Here is a 17,898-nt window from a genome sequence, read left to right on the forward strand (position 1 = left end):
ATAGCCAATAGTTTTGACACTCATGAAATTGTTACAGAAAATGAAGCATTTCTCCCTGAACACTATTGCAATTACACACCTTTTGTTATACACATGATTATTTCCATTGTGTGTATTTGAACAACAAAAAAAAAAAAAGAAATAATGGCAAGTATAATATAATTTCACACAAAACCCAAAAATGGGCCGGATTAAATTGTTGCCACTTTTCCAAATTGTGGGTTAACAACTTTGTTTCAAGCATCTGATGCTCGTTCAAACTCACCTGTGGCAAGTAACAAGTGCGGGCAATATGAAAATCACATTAAAAAAACAACTAAAAAAGGAGAAGTTGGCTCAATTTTTACATTGTGTGCTACACTAAGCATAGAGAACAGAGTGAGGCGAAGACAACTGTCTGAGGACTTGAGAACCAAAATATCACGTTGACAGGGCCTGCTCCAGTGACGTCTGCCTCGGTCACCAGGCGCCGCTCTACTGCCATGTCTCCACCAGGGCCTGCTCCGGTGACCTCTGCCCCAGTCACCAGGCGCCGCTCTGCTCACACTGCAGGCACTACTGGTAATGAGGGAGAGGTCAGTTCCCGTGGCTCTGGTGGGTGGAGTCGCCGCACATTCACCAAGCTTGGTCTGGCTGGAACTTGCAGTACTGCTGACTGACTGTAGGGGTGTGTGCCTTCCAGTTAGTATCAGCTCCTACTTCAGCTTATGGGAAGGCACCACACATTTTTTATATCCTTCAGTGTTCTTGGATCTTTGCCAGATATAGTCCTGTGTTGCTGTGAGCCACATCCTTCCTGGTACTGTGCACCTTGTTTGTTGTCTTGCATGAACTCGGCTTTGTTTATTGATGTCTCTCCTGTCTACTGTTTTGTACCTCGCCTGACATCATCTCGGTTTGACCTTGGCCTGTTTTCCGGACATTCCTCCTGCTTGCTGTTTTGTACCTCGCCTGACATCTCGGTTTGACCTCGGCCTGTCAACTATCCCCATCTCTGGACTGCAGCCTACCATAGGAGGCAGTGAACCCCTGGACCCTGCAGTAATTTTAGATCCCTGTATAGGGGTTGAAGGGTTTTTGTGGTACCTTAGGGTCCTGCTTAGTAGCTGGCTTGTCGCTACACAAAATTGTTGAAAACTATCAACAATCTTTAAGGTTACAAGTTTATCTCCAGAGATCTTGATGTTCTTTTGTCCATGGTGAGCAACATAATCAACACAATTTTCTAGGAGAAAGTACAGCATAACCAGGGCCTTTAGGGTTTTCTTATGTATTTTCCTCAGGAGTGCACCGTTCCTCTGCCTCTTGGCTTCCTGCTGTCAGTGGGAACATTGCGCTCCCGAGGATTGACTGTGAGCATTAGAGCAGCGCATGCTCCTTGACTAAAAAAAAACCCTCCTCAAGTAGCAGTTCTTATTGTGAATTTCTACTCTTCTCAAGGGGGCAACACCTTAAAGGGACCAGATCAGGAGGACACCGAGCTGGAAAGGCAGATCCTCATTTAGTTTTCAGGGTGATCTTGTTGGTTATCATGGTGCTTGTTTTTTTAAGGTGATCAATACCAACAATCCTTTTAGTAGAAACCTCTTCAAAAAACGTTCCTTTTTTGATGAGTTTGTCGTTTTTTGAGTGACTTTTCAGGTGTTTTTCAATGTGGACCCGCAAAACAAAAACCACTCCGTGTGCACATTCCCTTTATTGCCCCAGGGCTAACATACTGATGTAGAGGAAGATATTAGCAAGAGGCCTCTGTTGTTGGGTGACCTAGGAGTGTGTGAGCAAAAATCACAATAGTAAACATACAAAGATAATAATAAAGTTCATGTTTAAATATATTGTTTTTATTCCAGAAAAATAAATGCTTTTCAAACAAATCCAAAATATCCAACAGGAGAAAACATAGAAAAAGAACCACAGATAATAATAGTGATAGAAGTAAAAGTAATAATCAACATAATGATGAAAATAATAATAATAATAATAATTAGAGTATAATCATAAAAATATCATAAAATGACTCAAATGTATAAATATATAATAATTTTAATACCCAGAACAAAGATGAGGCAGAACATCCAGAGGGTGCAGAAGTGAGAAGAATCCTGGACGTTCTGCCCCATCTTTGTTCTGGGTATTTGTGGTGACCGTTGGAGGTTCTCGCACCCTCAGAAGATAAATAAATTAAATATAAATAAATATTTTATAAAAAAAAAATATCAACATTTAGGAAAATCCAAAAACATTTTTTTAAAAATACAACTTTTTGTAGATTCAGAAATCACTTCTGGACAGGATGAAGTTGTAGGGAACTTTTGTCTTCTGTGCAGACTGAGCTTTAGAAGCAATGGCCTCATATTTTCCATATCAAAGCTTAAAGGGAAACATTTGCTACTGAAACTTGTGATGAGGCCATGTAGGTGCTAGAACTTTTAGAGCCAGACCACTCGTGTCAGTAGTAAATGGTCCTGTCCGATGTATTCAGGATGTCCAAGGGAAGTCTTCAGTTGAGCTTGAACAATGAAAAACTTCCTCTAGGCTTGTGGATCTTCTCTGAAGGTTCTTTGTATTTAGTTCCCATGAGCCCAACACCCAACATCTTCCACCAGTAAAGGGATGAGTCCAAGTAACACAGCGTCCTGGAGACATTGTGGAGATTCCTACAAGATAATAACATCATGAGACCTTCTGCAAATCCAAGAGCATTTGGTGGTAGAGTCAGTGTCTGCCTCTTAATCTTCTACTCCTCTTGATAACCAAGTATATCTTCTCATATTACTATGGGTCAAAAAGCCCAGTGGGCTCTGGGGTAACCAAGCTTTGCCCGGTGTTGATCCTGTCTTGTGTCAGCATCTAACTTCTCCTGTGAGATATACCATATGCCAGTGGATGTAATGGTACACCTCAAATTGTCTACAAAGTGGGGTGTGTGTGAAATCAATCTTACAATAGTCCCCTTGGAATCTCTTAGACCCATGAGAACCCACAATGTGTCCTGCTAGATATCATCCTCCACCAATGGGCACCTCTGAGGGCTGGTAATTTAGTGCTAGTGCCTCCTAGTATTCGGTGCCGTTCAGTGGACATTGTAATAACCCATCAATGTGACTAACATCTCCCTTCTGCTTTACGAAGACTCTAGAAGTCCATCCCGCTCTCCACCACTGCTACGCTCCCGTCTTCAAAAATTGGTCCTACATCTCTCCTCTGGACACTGCACCTCCTTGATATTAAATAATTCACTTTATTGCCTGAGAACATCCACGTTTCTTACGCAGGACACTTACCTCATTCTTGAAGTCCTGGAGATGGTGCAGCCAAGGCTTCAGGTCCTCGGAGAGGGTCTCGCTGATTCCTGGTGACTCTTTCTGATGGACACAGAAGAGGAGGTTGATAAGTGATGGATGATAAGTCATGTTCATACAATCTAGAAGGAACTGGACATTGGAACTTACACAGATCGTGAGATCGTCTCTTAGTTTAAGGAAGATCATGAGTGACTGGGATCCGGGATCTGTAGCACCAGACGTGGACATGCTCTGCAGAACATCAACGGTTAGTGACACTCGTTTCAAGATCAAGATGAGACGATCGCTGGGCTGCGGAGAAGATGAGAGGGTCACATGGTTATTTTTTGGGTCTCTGGTGGGGTCAGTAAGAGCAGCAAGATCACTATGTATTTACCGTTAGGTCACAGACAGACGGCTTGTGTCTCCTCATACTTCTGTAGCATTTGATGGCACTGGTGGACATGTCCTTCTCCTGTTAACAGATAGAGCAGGATTTGTTGTAGGTTTTCAGCACATAACGTATGTTACATGTTCAGTATCAGAGAAGTCATCAAAATATCTACTGCATATTTTATTATCCAGAGGGAGGGAAAAGTCAGGAACTGACCCTCAACGCCTAACGTCCTTGGTCAATCTGTGCAGCTACTACGAGAGCCGCCATATCATACAGAATGGAGAAAATCCATTGTCTTACAGACTCAGATTGGTTCCTGATGTTGGCACCACCTATACATCCATGAATCTGTCCCCTCTATATAACACAACCCCCCTCCTTACATGTTCATTCTGCTGTTGTCGGATCACCCTGATGTCGGTGGACGATAAGGATTGATATCTGGACATCGGGCAGCGTCTCTGGTGTGGATGTCCGGTCACCGCCACAAGCACGAGGCTGAAGACCACCAGTCTGACGTCCATGGCTGGAGAATTGGTGCCGATCTGGAGACTTTCTTCTCTTCCTATGAACCTGCGTATAAGATATTAATGCATAAAACTTGATTATTATCCATTATGTTAATGTCCTCGGTGCTGTTTGTTTATGTACACCTGGTAGAAGATGCTCACCTGCCCGGTCTCCTTTCTTCTCTCAGTGGCTCGCAGCTCAGTGTCATATCTTCTCATATTTCTTCTTTTATATTTCAATCTCCAAGAGAGAAAATTCTTCATTTTCTGGATGTGCAGAGATCTTCGTCGTACGTCCAGAATACAAGTGACAGGAGACAAGTGACAGCAGCCGTGGGAACTTACGGCTTTCTGTTTCCCTAATCTCCAGTTGAGGAGACGTCAGGTCTCTGGGAGGAGACTCGTACAGGTGAAGCATCTACACAAGAATCCATCCGATGAGGCATGAAAGAAAAGGGTTAAATGTGATGGCTTCGACTCTCCAGTTGACCTCCAGTAGATGGGACCTCAAGGACCTTGAAGAAACAAGAACTTCCAAGGACTTCATGTAGGAAGAAATTGTACGGAAAGGACGTACGCTGATGAGTTTAGGACGTACATCAGAGATTTCATCCTGAAGAAGGAGCAAAGATTCGAAACGCATACAATAATAAAATCACAATATTGATATCCACCTGATCTCCTCTTCATTCTACACGGCAGAGCGGGATTTAACCCTTTTTTCCTCTCTTGCTCCATCCAAAGACCAGTGTTCACGGCTGTCGTGTAGGACATATAGTTAGTTAGGCTAGTCCAGGTGTCGGGAGGTAGCCATCACACATAAAGCCATATGGTACATGCGACAGTGGGTCCAACTTAGGACTAAGCTAATCTCATCCATTGAATGTGGCTTTGGGTTAAAAGGTGTCCGGTTGCTTGTGCTCAAAAGGGCAACCTAAGAAAATTTAAAGGGATCTTCCTGTTTCTGAAAACTCCTGTCCTCCTGTCTACAGTTTGTTTAAAAAAAAAACAAATAGTGCTTTACTCACCTTCCCCGGGTCCAACGATGAGTCTTCGCCGCTGCACGCGGTGTATTTTATTGTCAGCACTGCTGCAACCAATCAGTGAGCGCAGTGGTGAAAACAGCCGGGACTGGCGTAAAAACGACAAAGGTTGCAAAGTTTTTGTGTAACTTCGAGTTTAGGTTGTTTAATACCAAAATTCTGGAGTATACACCGCGATGAATCGTCTCTAGATTTATCTGCACTGACGTATTTGTGACAGGTGACCGGGATGAGTGAGCGTCCACTCAGAGATTGCTTGTCAATCTTTATTTCTGGAGGCATTTGCTTCTCATTAAGAAAATCCAGATAAAAATCAGGCAATGCTCCATGGGAAAAATGTATGCAAATTAGCTGTCCTCCAGAAAGAAGAAAACTGTCTCCCTCCCGCCCCCCATCAGACACTGTGCCCCTAAAAGTCAACGTCCAACACCCTTAAAGGGAATATGTGCTCAACAAATGCTTTATTAAGTTTTTATGTGGTTATATTTTATATATTTTTCATACAACGATATTCATGTTCTTTTCTGCAGTTACATGGAAAAAGGGAACAACAGACAACGGTGACACTATTGTGTTGTGTAGAAGTATTTTATAGGCAGAAGGGAAAGGTGAGCTGTGATATCACGTATTGTGAATGCTGGATCCTGTGTTATCAGTCATTGTATAGGAGGAGGTGAGCTGTGACATCATCTATTGTGTCTGGTGCATCATGTCTTATCTACTGTGTATAGAGGTGTAATCAATCATTGTACAGGAGAAGGTCACCTATTGTGAATTGTGTATTTTGTGTTATCTACTGTATAGAGAAGTGCTATCAGTTATTGTACAGGAGGAGGAGGTGAACTGTGATATCACCTATTGTGAATGGTGGATCCTGTGTTATCTTCTGTATATAGGGGTGTAATCAGTCATTGTACAGGAGGCGGTGAGCTGTGATATCACCTATTGTGTATGGTGGATCATGTCTTATCTACTGTATATAGAGGTGTTATTAGTCATTGTACAGGAGGAGGAGGTGAGCTGTGACATCAACTATTGTGAATGGTGGATCCTGTGTTATCTACTGTATAGAGAAGTGCTATCAGTTATTGTACAGGAGGAGGAGGTGAACTGTGATATCACCTATTGTGAATGGTGGATCCTGTGTTATCTTCTGTATATAGGGGTGTAATCAGTCATTGTACAGGAGGCGGTGAGCTGTGATATCACCTATTGTGTATGGTGGATCATGTCTTATCTACTGTATATAGAGGTGTTATTAGTCATTGTACAGGAGGAGGAGGTGAGCTGTGACATCAACTATTGTGAATGGTGGATCCTGTGTTATCTACTGTGTATAGAGGTGTAATCAATCATTACAGGAGAAGGTGAGCTGTGACATCACCTATTGTGAATTGTGTATTCTGTGTTATCTACTGTATAGAGAAGTGCTATCAGTTATTGTACAGGAGGAGGAGGTGAGCTGTGATACCTATTGTGAATGGTGGATCCTGTGTTATCTTCTCTATATAGGGGTGTAATCAGTCATTGTACAGGAGGAGGTGAGCTGTGATATCACCTATTGTGTATGGTGGACCATGTCTTATCTACTGTATATAGAGGCGTTATCAGTCATTATACAGGAGGAGGTGAGCTGTGACATCACCTATTGTGAATGGTGGATCCTGTGTTATCTGCTGTATAAAAGGGTGTTATCAGCCTTTGTATGGGAGGAGGAGGTGAGCCGTGATATCACCTATTGTGTTATGGTGGATCCTGTGTAATCTGCTGTATATCGAGGTGTTACCCGTCATTGTACAGGTGGAGGAGGTGAGCTGTGATATCACCTATTGTGTATGGTGGATCCTGTGTAATCTCCTGTATATAGATTTTTTACCTTTCAGTCTTATATCTATGATAATAAAGTGCTGAAAAGTTATCTGTATAGAACAGAAAGTTTGTTTTTTTATAATTCCAAGATACCATTGTTAAAATTGCAAGATTTCTTTGTTCATTTTTAATATGGTTATATAAAAGGTAAAAAAAAACTGTAACCAAAAGTTAATAAAATATAATTAATATAAAAATCTAACTTCTGATGACATGTTCCCCTTAATAAGCATTATAAGACCAGTGAGGATTTTAGCCAAAACGGAGCCACATCTACAGTCAGTTGTTTTGGAGAACATGGATCTCCTCTGCGTAAACGCCGTCTCATATACCCGACCGTTCCCGTACTCCGCACTGATGAAGGGTAAGCCCCCCGAAACAGCTGACTACAAATAGGTTCTGGTTTAGGTAATATGTCGGCTACAAGGCTCGTTACAGCCCCAATTACTGCCTTTTTTGGTAGCAGTCACGAATAGACGCGCCAGAGAGTTTCATTCCTTCTGGAGGAGAGCTAGTCAACTTTGCACTTAGTGTCAGAAATCGGATAGCTGGAATAACTGGTTCCAAAGAGGAAAAGAATGACAAAGGGATCAGTTTTCAAGGTCTGGCTCTATCTGAGGATGGGGGATTATAGAGTCAGCAGAAAAGTCTTCTTCAAGAATAGTCTGGACGCAAAATCCTACGAGGATTCACATATTACACACAACGGAGCCATGACGTCATCTGAAGCATCGGATCTGTTGGATTGGGAGGATTCCGATGGACGTAGTTACTCCACGTGATGGGAAGACCTTGGTTATACACAGATATCACATGTACGATATGGAGGTCGTTATTGAGAGCCGGCAGACCCTGGCCACATCTCTGTATATCGCAGGGCTTCCTCCTGTCACCTATATGAGTCTCCTCCCAGGGACCTGACGTCTCCTCACCTAGGGAAACAGAAAGCGGTGAGTTCCCCCCACTGCTGTCTCTTGTATTCTGGACGTACACTGAAGATCTCTGCACATCCCGAAAATGAAGAATTTTCTCTCTTGGAGATTGAAATATAAAAGGAGAAACATGAGAAGATAGGAGACCCAGTTGGAAGCCATAGAGAGAAGAAAGGCAACCGGGCAGGTGAGCATCTTCTACCAGGTGTACATAAACCATCAGCACCGAGGACACTTACATGATGGATAATAATTAAGTTTCTACATTAATATCTTATACGAAGGGTCATAAGAAGAGACGAAAGTCTCCAGATCGGCACCAGTTCTCCAGCCATGGACGTCAGAATGGTGGTCTTCAGCCTTGTACTTGTGGCAGTGACTGGACAGCCACACCGGAGGCGTTGCTCGATGTCCAGATATCAATCTGTGTCGTCCGCTTACATCAGGGTGATCCGACAACTGCAGAATGAACATGTAAGGAGGGGGGTTGTGTTATATAGAGAGGAGTCAGATTGATGGATGTATAGGTGGTGCCAACATGAGGAACCAATCTGAATCTGCAAGACAATGGATCTTCTCCATTCTGTATGATATGGTGACTCTCCTAGTAGGTGCACAGATTGACCAAGGACATGAGACATTGAGGGTCAGTTCCTAACTTTTCACTCCTTTTGGATAATAGAATATACAGTAGATATTTTGGTTGATGTCTCTTATACTGAACATGTAACATACATTTTGTGCAAAAGGTCTATAACAATTCCTGCTCTGTCCACAGAAGGACATATCCACCAGTGCCATCAAATGCTACAGAAGTATGATACACAAACCGTCTGTATGTGACCTAATGGTAAGTACATAGCAATTTCGCTGCTCTTACTGACCCCCAACTCCACCAGAGGCCCAAGAAATAACCATGTGACCCTCTCATCTTCTCCGCAGCCCAGCGATCGTCTCATCTTGATCTTGAAACGAGTGTCACTAACCGTTGATGTTCTGCAGAGCATGTCCACATCTGGTGCTAGAGATCCCGGATCCCAGTCACTCATGATCTTCCTTAAACTGAGAGATGATCTCACGATCTGTGCAAGTTCCAATGTCCAGTTCCTCCTAATTTGTATGAATGTGACTTATCATCCATCACTTATCAACCTCCTCTTCTGTGTCCATCAGAAAGAGTCACCAGGAATCAGTGAGACTCCCTCCGAGGAGCTGAAGCCTTGGCTGCAACATCTCCAGGACTTCAAGGATAAGGTAAGTGAAATGTGGATGTTCTTCATCATTTTTAACCAGTTATGTGATACGATTTTTGAACTCAGGCAATAAAAATTTGTTTGGAGAAGGTAGTAAAGGAATAGTTGAATAGTCAGATGGCTTTCTAAAGTCTCAGTGGAGTAGATAGAGACCCCAGCGTAATTTCTTATCTGCACTCGTCATTATGGTCCCCTCACACGAGCGCATAACTCGCATGAGTATCAGAACGCATCACTTGGTGCGGCCGCACACTCTCCGGGCAGGAGCATGTCAGCCCCATAGAAATAGATGCAGCTGACCCGTTCCTGTCAGCAGAGAAGCCAGCCGTGCCAGCTGATGCGTTCCGATACTCATGCGAGTTATACGTTCATGTGAATCCAGCCTTAGGTTGCATATATTGATAAGTGCCAAGACCACGTGCACATGTTGGGTATCGTTAGCCAAAACCAGTGTGTAAATGGGATTGTAAATATGTTCTAATGAGGACAAGAGAACTTCACATCATGGAATTTGGTCTATGAAGATCTCAAGAACTTTCACAGCCTCTCCATTTTCAACTATTTTGTAGGAATCTCCACAATGTCTCCAGGACACCATGTTGCTCGGCCTCATCCCTTTACTGGTTGAAGATGTTGGGTGTTGGGTTCATGGGAATTAACTAAAAAGAAGTTTCAAAGAAGATCCACAAGTCTAGAGAGTAATCTTTAATTTCGGAATTTGATTTTATGGAACGTCTTCCCCGAACATCACAAAGTCTATTATCTTCATCCTGTGATTAGTGACCGCTACAAAACATTGAAAGGAAAATAAAAGAAGACTCATCATCCATAGGTCAGAAAGTCCACACAGAAGAAGCTTCTCTAGAACGTCCTCAGAACCATCAATATTTTCTGGATCTTTCTAAAATAATCAAGGAACCAAACTTTTCCACTTGCCTTGAACAGATAGAAATAAATATCAGCGCATAGTCCTATTTTATATATTTATAGAAATTATTATATACTCACATGTGTTATTTATTGCTCTCAAATGGGTTTTTTTTCCCCTCCCGGAAACACTAAAATAAATTTGTCCATTATGAATACAGATCTTCTGCTTATTATTGTTGGATTTCCATTCCAGGTGACCTATGAAGTGTTTCTCTGGTGGGTTTGCCATTCGGTTCTGCACCCATGATTTCTATCATTGCATCTTTCCAAAATCCTCAAAATACATTTTTCTTTTCTAACGAGCTGAACCACCGATCAAGTTAGGACGAAGTTTGACTTCGGTCAATGTGTTTCTAAAGTAGTCATTGATAATAGTGTTCCTCGTTTTTTTTTTTTGGTCTAAGAAGTCTCCTCCAACACAACCATTGAGGGTATAAACATTCTTCCCAATTTTATCTATTGGCCGGAGGAGTCCATTTTAGTGCATAAGCCATATTCATTACCAACCTTAAAGAGCACGCTGGGTAACGATTTCCTTACCTTATAGGGACAGTTAATTAGAATCAAAAGGGTTTCTCAATGTTAGCAATGTGTGCTTTGGACACATGTGCTACGGTGAGGGGTGTTTTGCTGCTTTTACTCCAGTTCCTGCTGGCTTTATGCGCTATAAGCACTAGGGGTAGCACTTAAAGAGGTTGTCCACTACTTTTACATTGATGGCCATCATTGTCTGATCGGCCGGGGTCTGACACCCCGTATCCCAGCTGTTCTCGTTGACGGCAACCGAAAATGGTCAATTCCCAGATCTGCCCCGTCTTCTGATAGCGGGTGGAGATGGATACTGCACATCCGTCTCCTATTCAGATCAATAGAAGGCGGATGTGCTGTACTCAGCCGCAATCAGAAGATGGGGCAGTTCCGGAACTGAGCATTTACAGCTGCCTGCTACTGCTGCAGAGACCGAAAACAGCTGACCAGCAGAGGTGTTGAGTGTTGGACCATGGGCAATCAGACATTGATGACCTACCCTAAGGATAGGCCATTAATGTTAAAGTAGCGGCCAACCTCTTTAAGAACTAAAACCGTTCCACTCTATGGCCTGCATAGAAATGGATCACAAGAGGCCAGTCGTAAGGGGCCACTCAACTATCCTGCATGGTCCATTCACTAGAGGCTATGTTTTATCTTCGGCACATACACTTACCTGTATTTGTATGCACATACTCAAGACTTCAGTGACTCCACAAGACTTCACGTTAAAAAGCCAATGATGTTGTACCTCAGCCAACAAAGCCAGACCGGAGGATTCAAGAGCACGTCACCACCATCTCGAATGTTCATTGCATGTTGAAGACACATGAATCCATCCTTAGTGACTTTCTCCAGAAGGTGCACAGTGAGATTTAATCAGCATTTACTGGCATATAGGAAGCTTTTCCTAAAAAAATATTCGCTACAGATTTATGGTTTTATATTATGGGTATTAGCTGGTCAGTGATTTTTCTTAAAATCTTTATTTTCTGATGTCCAGCCATTCTTCTACTCTTGGTGAGAAGAGGCTCCTTAAAGGGGTGGTTCACCCATTTTTTTATTTTCTGTCGAAGTTCTACTTACAATTCTAGGTATTTTCTCCATTGGCTTGTGTTTCCATTTCTGGCACTGAGCGGCGCTATGCTGCACGCTCAGTGCCTGTCACATGACCCCCTGGAGCTGTGGCCGCCGGCATCCTCTGACGTCCCGGCATTTCCAGGCTCTCAAACAAGACGGGTACGTCACAGGATGCCGGCGCCACTCAGATTGAGTGACAGGGCTGTGGGCGGTGACTACCGCACGTCACAGCTCAGCATCGAGGGGAGGATCCGGAGGACGTCAGTGTGGAGCCGGAAGCGTCCTGCAGATGGTGAGGCACGGGGCGCCAGTGTGCAGTACAGGGGGGGGGGGTTCTTCAGCTGAATCCCTCCCTGCACGTAAGTATGTGATCACACTGTCCACCCGCCCGCTCTGCTGCGATGTCAGGAGAGCGGCCGGTGTCGGGCAGTGTGATCATCTGCTCCTCCCAGCAGCAAGACACTGACAGGCATGTCACCGCTGTGCTCTGCCATCTGTCCTGCTGCATGGGACCAACTGTCTGCACTCTGTCACCTGCACCACAAGTCACAGAGTGGAGACAGTTGGTGACAGAGCACCTCTGCCCCCCCTCTTCTTTCCCCACTCTCTTCTCTCCCCCCACTCTTCCCCCACTCTCTTCTCTCCCCCCACTCTTCCCCCCCTCTCTCTCTTCTCCCCCCCCTCTCCCCCCCCTCTCTCCCCCCCCTCTCTCTCTTCTCCCCCCCCCTCTCTCTCTTCTCCCCCCCCTCTCTCTTCTCCCCCCCTCGCTCTCTTCTCCCCCCCTCGCTCTCTTCTCCCCCCCCTCTCTCTCTCTTCTCCCCCCCCTCTCTCTCTCTTCTCCCCCCCTCTCTCTCTCTTCTCCCCCCCCTCTCTCTCTCTCTTCTCCCCCCCTCTCTCTCTCTCTTCTCCCCCCCTCTCTCTCTCTCTTCTCCCCCCCTCTCTCTCTCTCTTCTCCCCCCCCTCTCTCTCTCTCTTCTCCCCCCCCTCTCTCTCTCTCTTCTCCCCCCCTCTCTCTCTTTCCCCCCCCCCTCTCTCTCTTCTCCCCCCCTCTCTCTCTTCTCCCCCCCTCTCTCTTCTCCCCCCCTCTCTCTTCTCCCCCCCCTCTCTCTCTTCTCCCCCCCCCTCTCTCTCTTCTCCCCCCTCGCTCTCTTCTCCCCCCCTCTCTCTTCTCCCCCCCCCTCTCTCTCTCTTCTCCCCCCCTCTCTCTCTCTTCTCCCCCCCTCTCTCTTCTCCCCCACTCTCTCTCTCTTCTCCCCCCCTCTCTCTCTCTTCTCCCCCCTCTCTCTCTCTTCTCCCCCCTCTCTCTCTCTTCTCCCCCCCTCTCTCTCTTCTCCCCCCTCTCTCTCTCTTCTCCCCCCCTCTCTCTCTCTTCTCCCCCCCCTCCTGGCATGGTCAGTACAGAAATCTCTCCATCGTGGAGGGGTGAGAGGGAGTAATAAACATGGAGTCCCTACTGTGTCTGTGTATTTATTTCTAATAAAGTATTTTTCTCTGTGTGATGTCTTTTTTTTTTTTTTAAAACCCTTTGTTGGAGATTCTTAATGGCCAGGTTAAACTTGGCCTGACATTAAGAATCTCGGGCTTTATACCAGCTGGTAAAACATAGCTGGTATTAACCCCTTATTACCCAGCGTGCCACCTGCCACCAGGGCCACTGGAAGAGTTGGATACAGCGCCTGAAGATGGCGCTTCTATGAAAGCACCATTTTCTGGGGCAGCTGTGGACTGCAATTTGCAGTGGGGGGCCCAGAACGTCTGGGCACCCTGCACTGTGGATTCCAATCCCCAGCTGCCTAGTTGTACCTGGCTGGACTCAAAAATTTGGTGAAGCCCACATCAATTTTTTTTTTTTTTTTTTAATTATTTCATGAAATTCATGAAAAAAAAGGGCTTCTCTATATTTTTGGTTCCCAGTCGGGTACAACTAGGCAGCTGGGGGTTGGGGGCAGCCCGTAGCTGCCTGCTGTACCTGGCTAGCATACAAAAATATGGCGAAGCCCACGTCATTTTCTTAAAAACGTTTTCAGGGAAAAACCTTTATAAAAAAAAATGCTTCCCTGCATTTCTATTGCCAGTGAAAGTAACACCAAGCAGCGGGGGCTAGCAGCCAGTAGCTGCTTTGGTTACCCTTAGCAATAGAAAATGCAGTGGGAGCCCCACAAACAATGTGATTTTTTTGTTTTTTTATTTTTAATGATTTTTTTTTTAAAAAAAAAAATCGGCATGGGCTTCGCCCATCGAGCACCAGAGCATTTTACTGCTCAATTCATCCCAAGTAATCAGATGACTCCAGTGTCGGCCGATTACTTGTTCTGTGTCCCCCTGCATCCATCGCAGCGTGTACGGGCTGTGAGGTCAGCGGAGTGGAGACAGTGACATGCTCTGCTCTGACACATAGTGTGCTGCATGTCACTATCTTTCTCCACTCTGGTACTTGTTGTGCAGGTGACCGGATGCTACATGTCACTAACTATCTCCACTATGGGACTTGTTGTGCAGGTGAGAGTGTATACAGTTGGTACTATGCAGCAGAAATCACAGAGTGGGGCAGTTAGTGACATGTATCATCCGGTCACCTGCACAACAAGTCCCAGAGTGGATACAGTGACATGCAGCACACTATGTGTCAGAGCAGAGCATGTCACCAACTTGCTCTGCTCTGTCACCTGCGGTGCTGCATGTCACGTTTTTGCCGTGATTTGGTGCCTTTTTTGCTGCGTTTTTGCTCACTGCATTTTTAAACAGTGCACAATGCCATTAAAGATTGTTGATAAAAAAAAAAAAAAAAAGGTCTGATGTCATTTCCTTATTCAAAATGTTCATTGTATGCAGGAGAGCAGACAGCAGCTGCAGAACTACAAGGCTCAGGATCCTCCATCCAGGACTGTATGCAGTTTTTTAACCAAAAAGAAAAAAAAAAAAAAGACATGGGCTTCGCCATATTTTTGTATGCTAGCCGGGTACAGCAGGCAGGTACGGGCTGCCCCCAACCCCCAGCTGCCTATTTGTACCCGGCTGGGAACCAAAAATATAGAGAAGCCCTTTTTTTTTAATTATTTCATGAATTTCATGAAATAATTTAAAAAAAAAATGACGTGAGCTTCGCCTAATTTTAGTGTCCAGCCGGGTACAACTAGGCAGCTGGGGATTGGAATCCACAGTGAAGGGTGCCCAAGCTTTCTGGGCACCCCCACTGCGAATTGCAGTCCGCAGCCACCCCAGAAAATGGCGCTTTCATAGAAGCGCCATCTTCTGGCGCTGTATCCAACTCTTCCAGCTGCCCTGGTGACAGGTGGCTAGCTAGGTAATAATGGAGTTAGGGCTAGCTGTATATTATCAGCTAACCCTAAGTCCGAAATTCATGGTGTCACGCCAAAATTAGACATGGCCACCATGAATTTCTAGTAATGATAAAAAAAAAAACACAACACACAGAAATTTTTTTTTATTAGAAATAAAACACAACACAATTAGTGACTCCATCTTTATTGAAATAAACCCCCCTCCGCAGTAATCCTGGGTCAGGGTCCCGCGCCGTCCAATCAGGATCGGTTTGCTGGAAGGCAAAGCGATTAGATGATGTGTCAGGTTAAACTACGTGAATCACATCACACATCAGCTGATTATATAAAAGCCGATTATACAATCAGCTGAAGCATCAGTGCAAAAAATAAATAAATAAATAAATACTCACGTCTGTGCTGATTACCGGTAGCTCCTGCAGAGGAGTCTGATCCTGGACCATCACTGCAGGAGCTGCCGGTAATCAGCTGATGAAGTCCCCTGACGGCAGGATCAGCTGATAGCCGGCCGGGCGCGAAAAAGCCGGCGACACCACGAGAATCGATCAGCTGATGCATCAGGTGACTGCATCAGGTGATCCACCGCCAGGTCCTGCAAGCTTCGTACGTGCCCCGGGGAGACTGCACACAGCCGAAGCGGCGGGACCGGGACAGGAGCGAGCATGGCACCCGGACCCTGCAGACAGGTGAGTATGACATACACACACACACACACTGTATATACACACACACACACACTGTATATATACACACACACACACACTGTATATACACATACACTGTATATACGCGCACACACACTTTCTTCCCCTGGCTGTGTAGAGCTGCTGCTGTCTCTGTATGATTGATCTCAGTGCATCCACAGGGAAGAGGCAGGGAGGAGACTTTGGGTGGGAGCAGAGTGGGTGTATTAGACACAATGGGTGTGTTAGATAAGCCAGACACCGCCCTAGAGCCACAAAGAATTCTGGGACTTGTAGGAACTGAACACAGGAAGTCAGAGGAGAGATTAACCCCATCAGAGCTGGAGCCAGCAATGACCGTGTGCTGCTAGTGCACAATAAAGAAGGGAATTTTGTTTACTTACCGTAAATTCCTTTTCTTCTAGCTCCAATTGGGAGACCCAGACAATTGGGGTGTATAGGCTATGCCTCCGGAGGCCGCACAAAGTATTACACTAAAAGTGTAAAGCCCCTCCCCTTCTGCCTATACACCCCCCGTGCTCCCACGGGCTCCTCAGTTTTGGTGCAAAAGCAAGAAGGAGGAAAAAATTATAAACTGGTTTAAAGTATATTCAATCCGAAGGAATATCGGAGAACTGAAACCATTCAACATGAACAACATGTGTACACAAAAAAACAGGGGCGGGTGCTGGGTCTCCCAATTGGAGCTAGAAGAAAAGGAATTTACGGTAAGTAAACAAAATTCCCTTCTTCTTTGTCGCTCCATTGGGAGACCCAGACAATTGGGACGTCCAAAAGCAGTCCCTGGGTGGGTAAAATAATAAATCGTAATGGAGCCGTAAAACGGCCCCTTCCTACAGGTGGGCAACCGCCGCCTGAAGGACTCGTCTACCTAGGCTGGCATCCGCCGAAGCATAGGTATGCACCTGATAGTGTTTCGTGAAAGTGTGCAGGCTCGACCAGGTAGCCGCCTGACACACCTGCTGAGCCGTAGCCTGGTGCCTCAAAGCCCAGGACGCGCCCACGGCTCTGGTAGAATGGGCCTTCAGCCCTGCGGGAACCGGAAGCCCAGCAGAACGGTAAGCTTCGAGAATTGGCTCCTTGATCCACCGAGCCAGGGTTGATTTGGAAGCCTGTGACCCTTTACGCTGGCCAGCGACAAGGACAAAGAGTGCATCCGAGCGGCGCAGGGGCGCCGTACGAGAAATGTAGAGTCTGAGTGCTCTCACCAGATCTAACAAGTGCAAATCCTTTTCACATTGGTGAACTGGATGAGGACAAAAAGAGGGTAAGGAGATATCCTGATTGAGATGAAAAGGGGATACCACCTTGGGGAGAAATTCCGGAACCGGACGCAGAACCACCTTGTCCTGGTGAAACACCAGGAAAGGGGCTTTGCACGACAACGCTGCTAGCTCAGACACTCTCCGAAGAGAGGTGACTGCTACTAGGAAGACCACTTTCTGCGAAAGGCGTGAGAGAGAAATATCCCTCATTGGCTCGAATGGTGGTTTCTGAAGAGCCACCAGCACCCTGTTCAGATCCCAGGGTTCTAACGGCCGCTTGTAAGGAGGAACGATGTGACAAACCCCCTGCAGGAACGTGCGTACCTGTGGAAGTCTGGCTAGGCGCTTCTGGAAAAACACAGAGAGCGCTGAGACTTGTCCCTTAAGGGAGCCGAGCGACAAACCCTTTTCAAGTCCAGATTGAAGGAAGGACAGAAAAGTGGGCAAGGCAAAAGGCCAGGGAGAAAAACCCTGAGCAGAGCACCACGACAGGAAAATTTTCCACGTCCTGTGGTAGATCTTGGCGGACGTTGGTTTCCTAGCCTGTCTCATAGTGGCAATGACCTCTTGAGATAATCCTGAAGACGCTAGGATCCAGGACTCAATGGCCACACAGTCAGGTTGAGGGCCGCAGAATTCAGATGGAAAAACGGCCCTTGAGACAGCAAGTCTGGTCGGTCTGGTAGTGCCCACGGTTGGCCGACCGTGAGATGCCACAGATCCGGGTACCACGACCTCCTCGGCCAGTCTGGAGCGACGAGGATGACGCGGCGGCAGTCGGCCCTGATCTTGCGTAACACTC

General features: G+C 45.7%; 2 protein-coding genes across 2 annotated transcripts; one reads left to right on the forward strand and one right to left on the reverse strand.

The window, feature by feature from the left end:
- Positions 1 to 2,567: 2,567 nt before the first annotated feature.
- Positions 2,568 to 4,205, reverse strand: LOC142251785 (interferon lambda-3-like). The gene is made up of 5 exons (XM_075324836.1): positions 4,065 to 4,205; positions 3,682 to 3,759; positions 3,453 to 3,596; positions 3,285 to 3,365; positions 2,568 to 2,657 (listed from the first exon to the last, which is right to left on the reverse strand). Exons 1-5 carry the CDS (start codon positions 4,203 to 4,205, stop codon positions 2,568 to 2,570), a joined length of 534 nt encoding a protein of 177 aa, XP_075180951.1.
- A 4,162-nt stretch (positions 4,206 to 8,367) lies between these two features.
- LOC142251786 (interferon lambda-3-like) lies at positions 8,368 to 9,946 on the forward strand. Its single transcript, XM_075324837.1, has 5 exons — positions 8,368 to 8,508; positions 8,813 to 8,884; positions 8,977 to 9,120; positions 9,208 to 9,288; positions 9,857 to 9,946. The coding sequence occupies exons 1-5, from the start codon at positions 8,368 to 8,370 to the stop codon at positions 9,944 to 9,946; spliced, it is 528 nt and encodes a 175-aa protein (XP_075180952.1).
- Positions 9,947 to 17,898: the final 7,952 nt, after the last annotated feature.

This window comes from Anomaloglossus baeobatrachus, chromosome 9 (assembly GCF_048569485.1).
Source record: "Anomaloglossus baeobatrachus isolate aAnoBae1 chromosome 9, aAnoBae1.hap1, whole genome shotgun sequence".
NCBI lineage: Eukaryota > Metazoa > Chordata > Amphibia > Anura > Aromobatidae > Anomaloglossus > Anomaloglossus baeobatrachus.

Bases quoted from the DNA above. Each gene is read 5' to 3' on its own strand.
- LOC142251785 (XM_075324836.1), bottom strand. From the start codon at position 4,205: ATGGACGTCAGACTGGTGGTCTTCAGCCTCGTGCTTGTGGCGGTGACC. The intron at 3,366-3,452 runs GTAAGTTCCAAT...TGTGTCCATCAG, and splicing joins GAGACGATCTCACGATCTGT to AAAGAGTCACCAGGAATCAG. The intron at 2,658-3,284 runs GTAAGTGTCCTG...ATTATCTTGTAG, and splicing joins TCCAGGACTTCAAGAATGAG to GAATCTCCACAATGTCTCCA.
- LOC142251786 (XM_075324837.1), top strand. From the start codon at position 8,368: ATGGACGTCAGAATGGTGGTCTTCAGCCTTGTACTTGTGGCAGTGACT. The intron at 8,509-8,812 runs GTAAGGAGGGGG...CTCTGTCCACAG, and splicing joins GACAACTGCAGAATGAACAT to AAGGACATATCCACCAGTGC. The intron at 9,121-9,207 runs GCAAGTTCCAAT...TGTGTCCATCAG, and splicing joins GAGATGATCTCACGATCTGT to AAAGAGTCACCAGGAATCAG.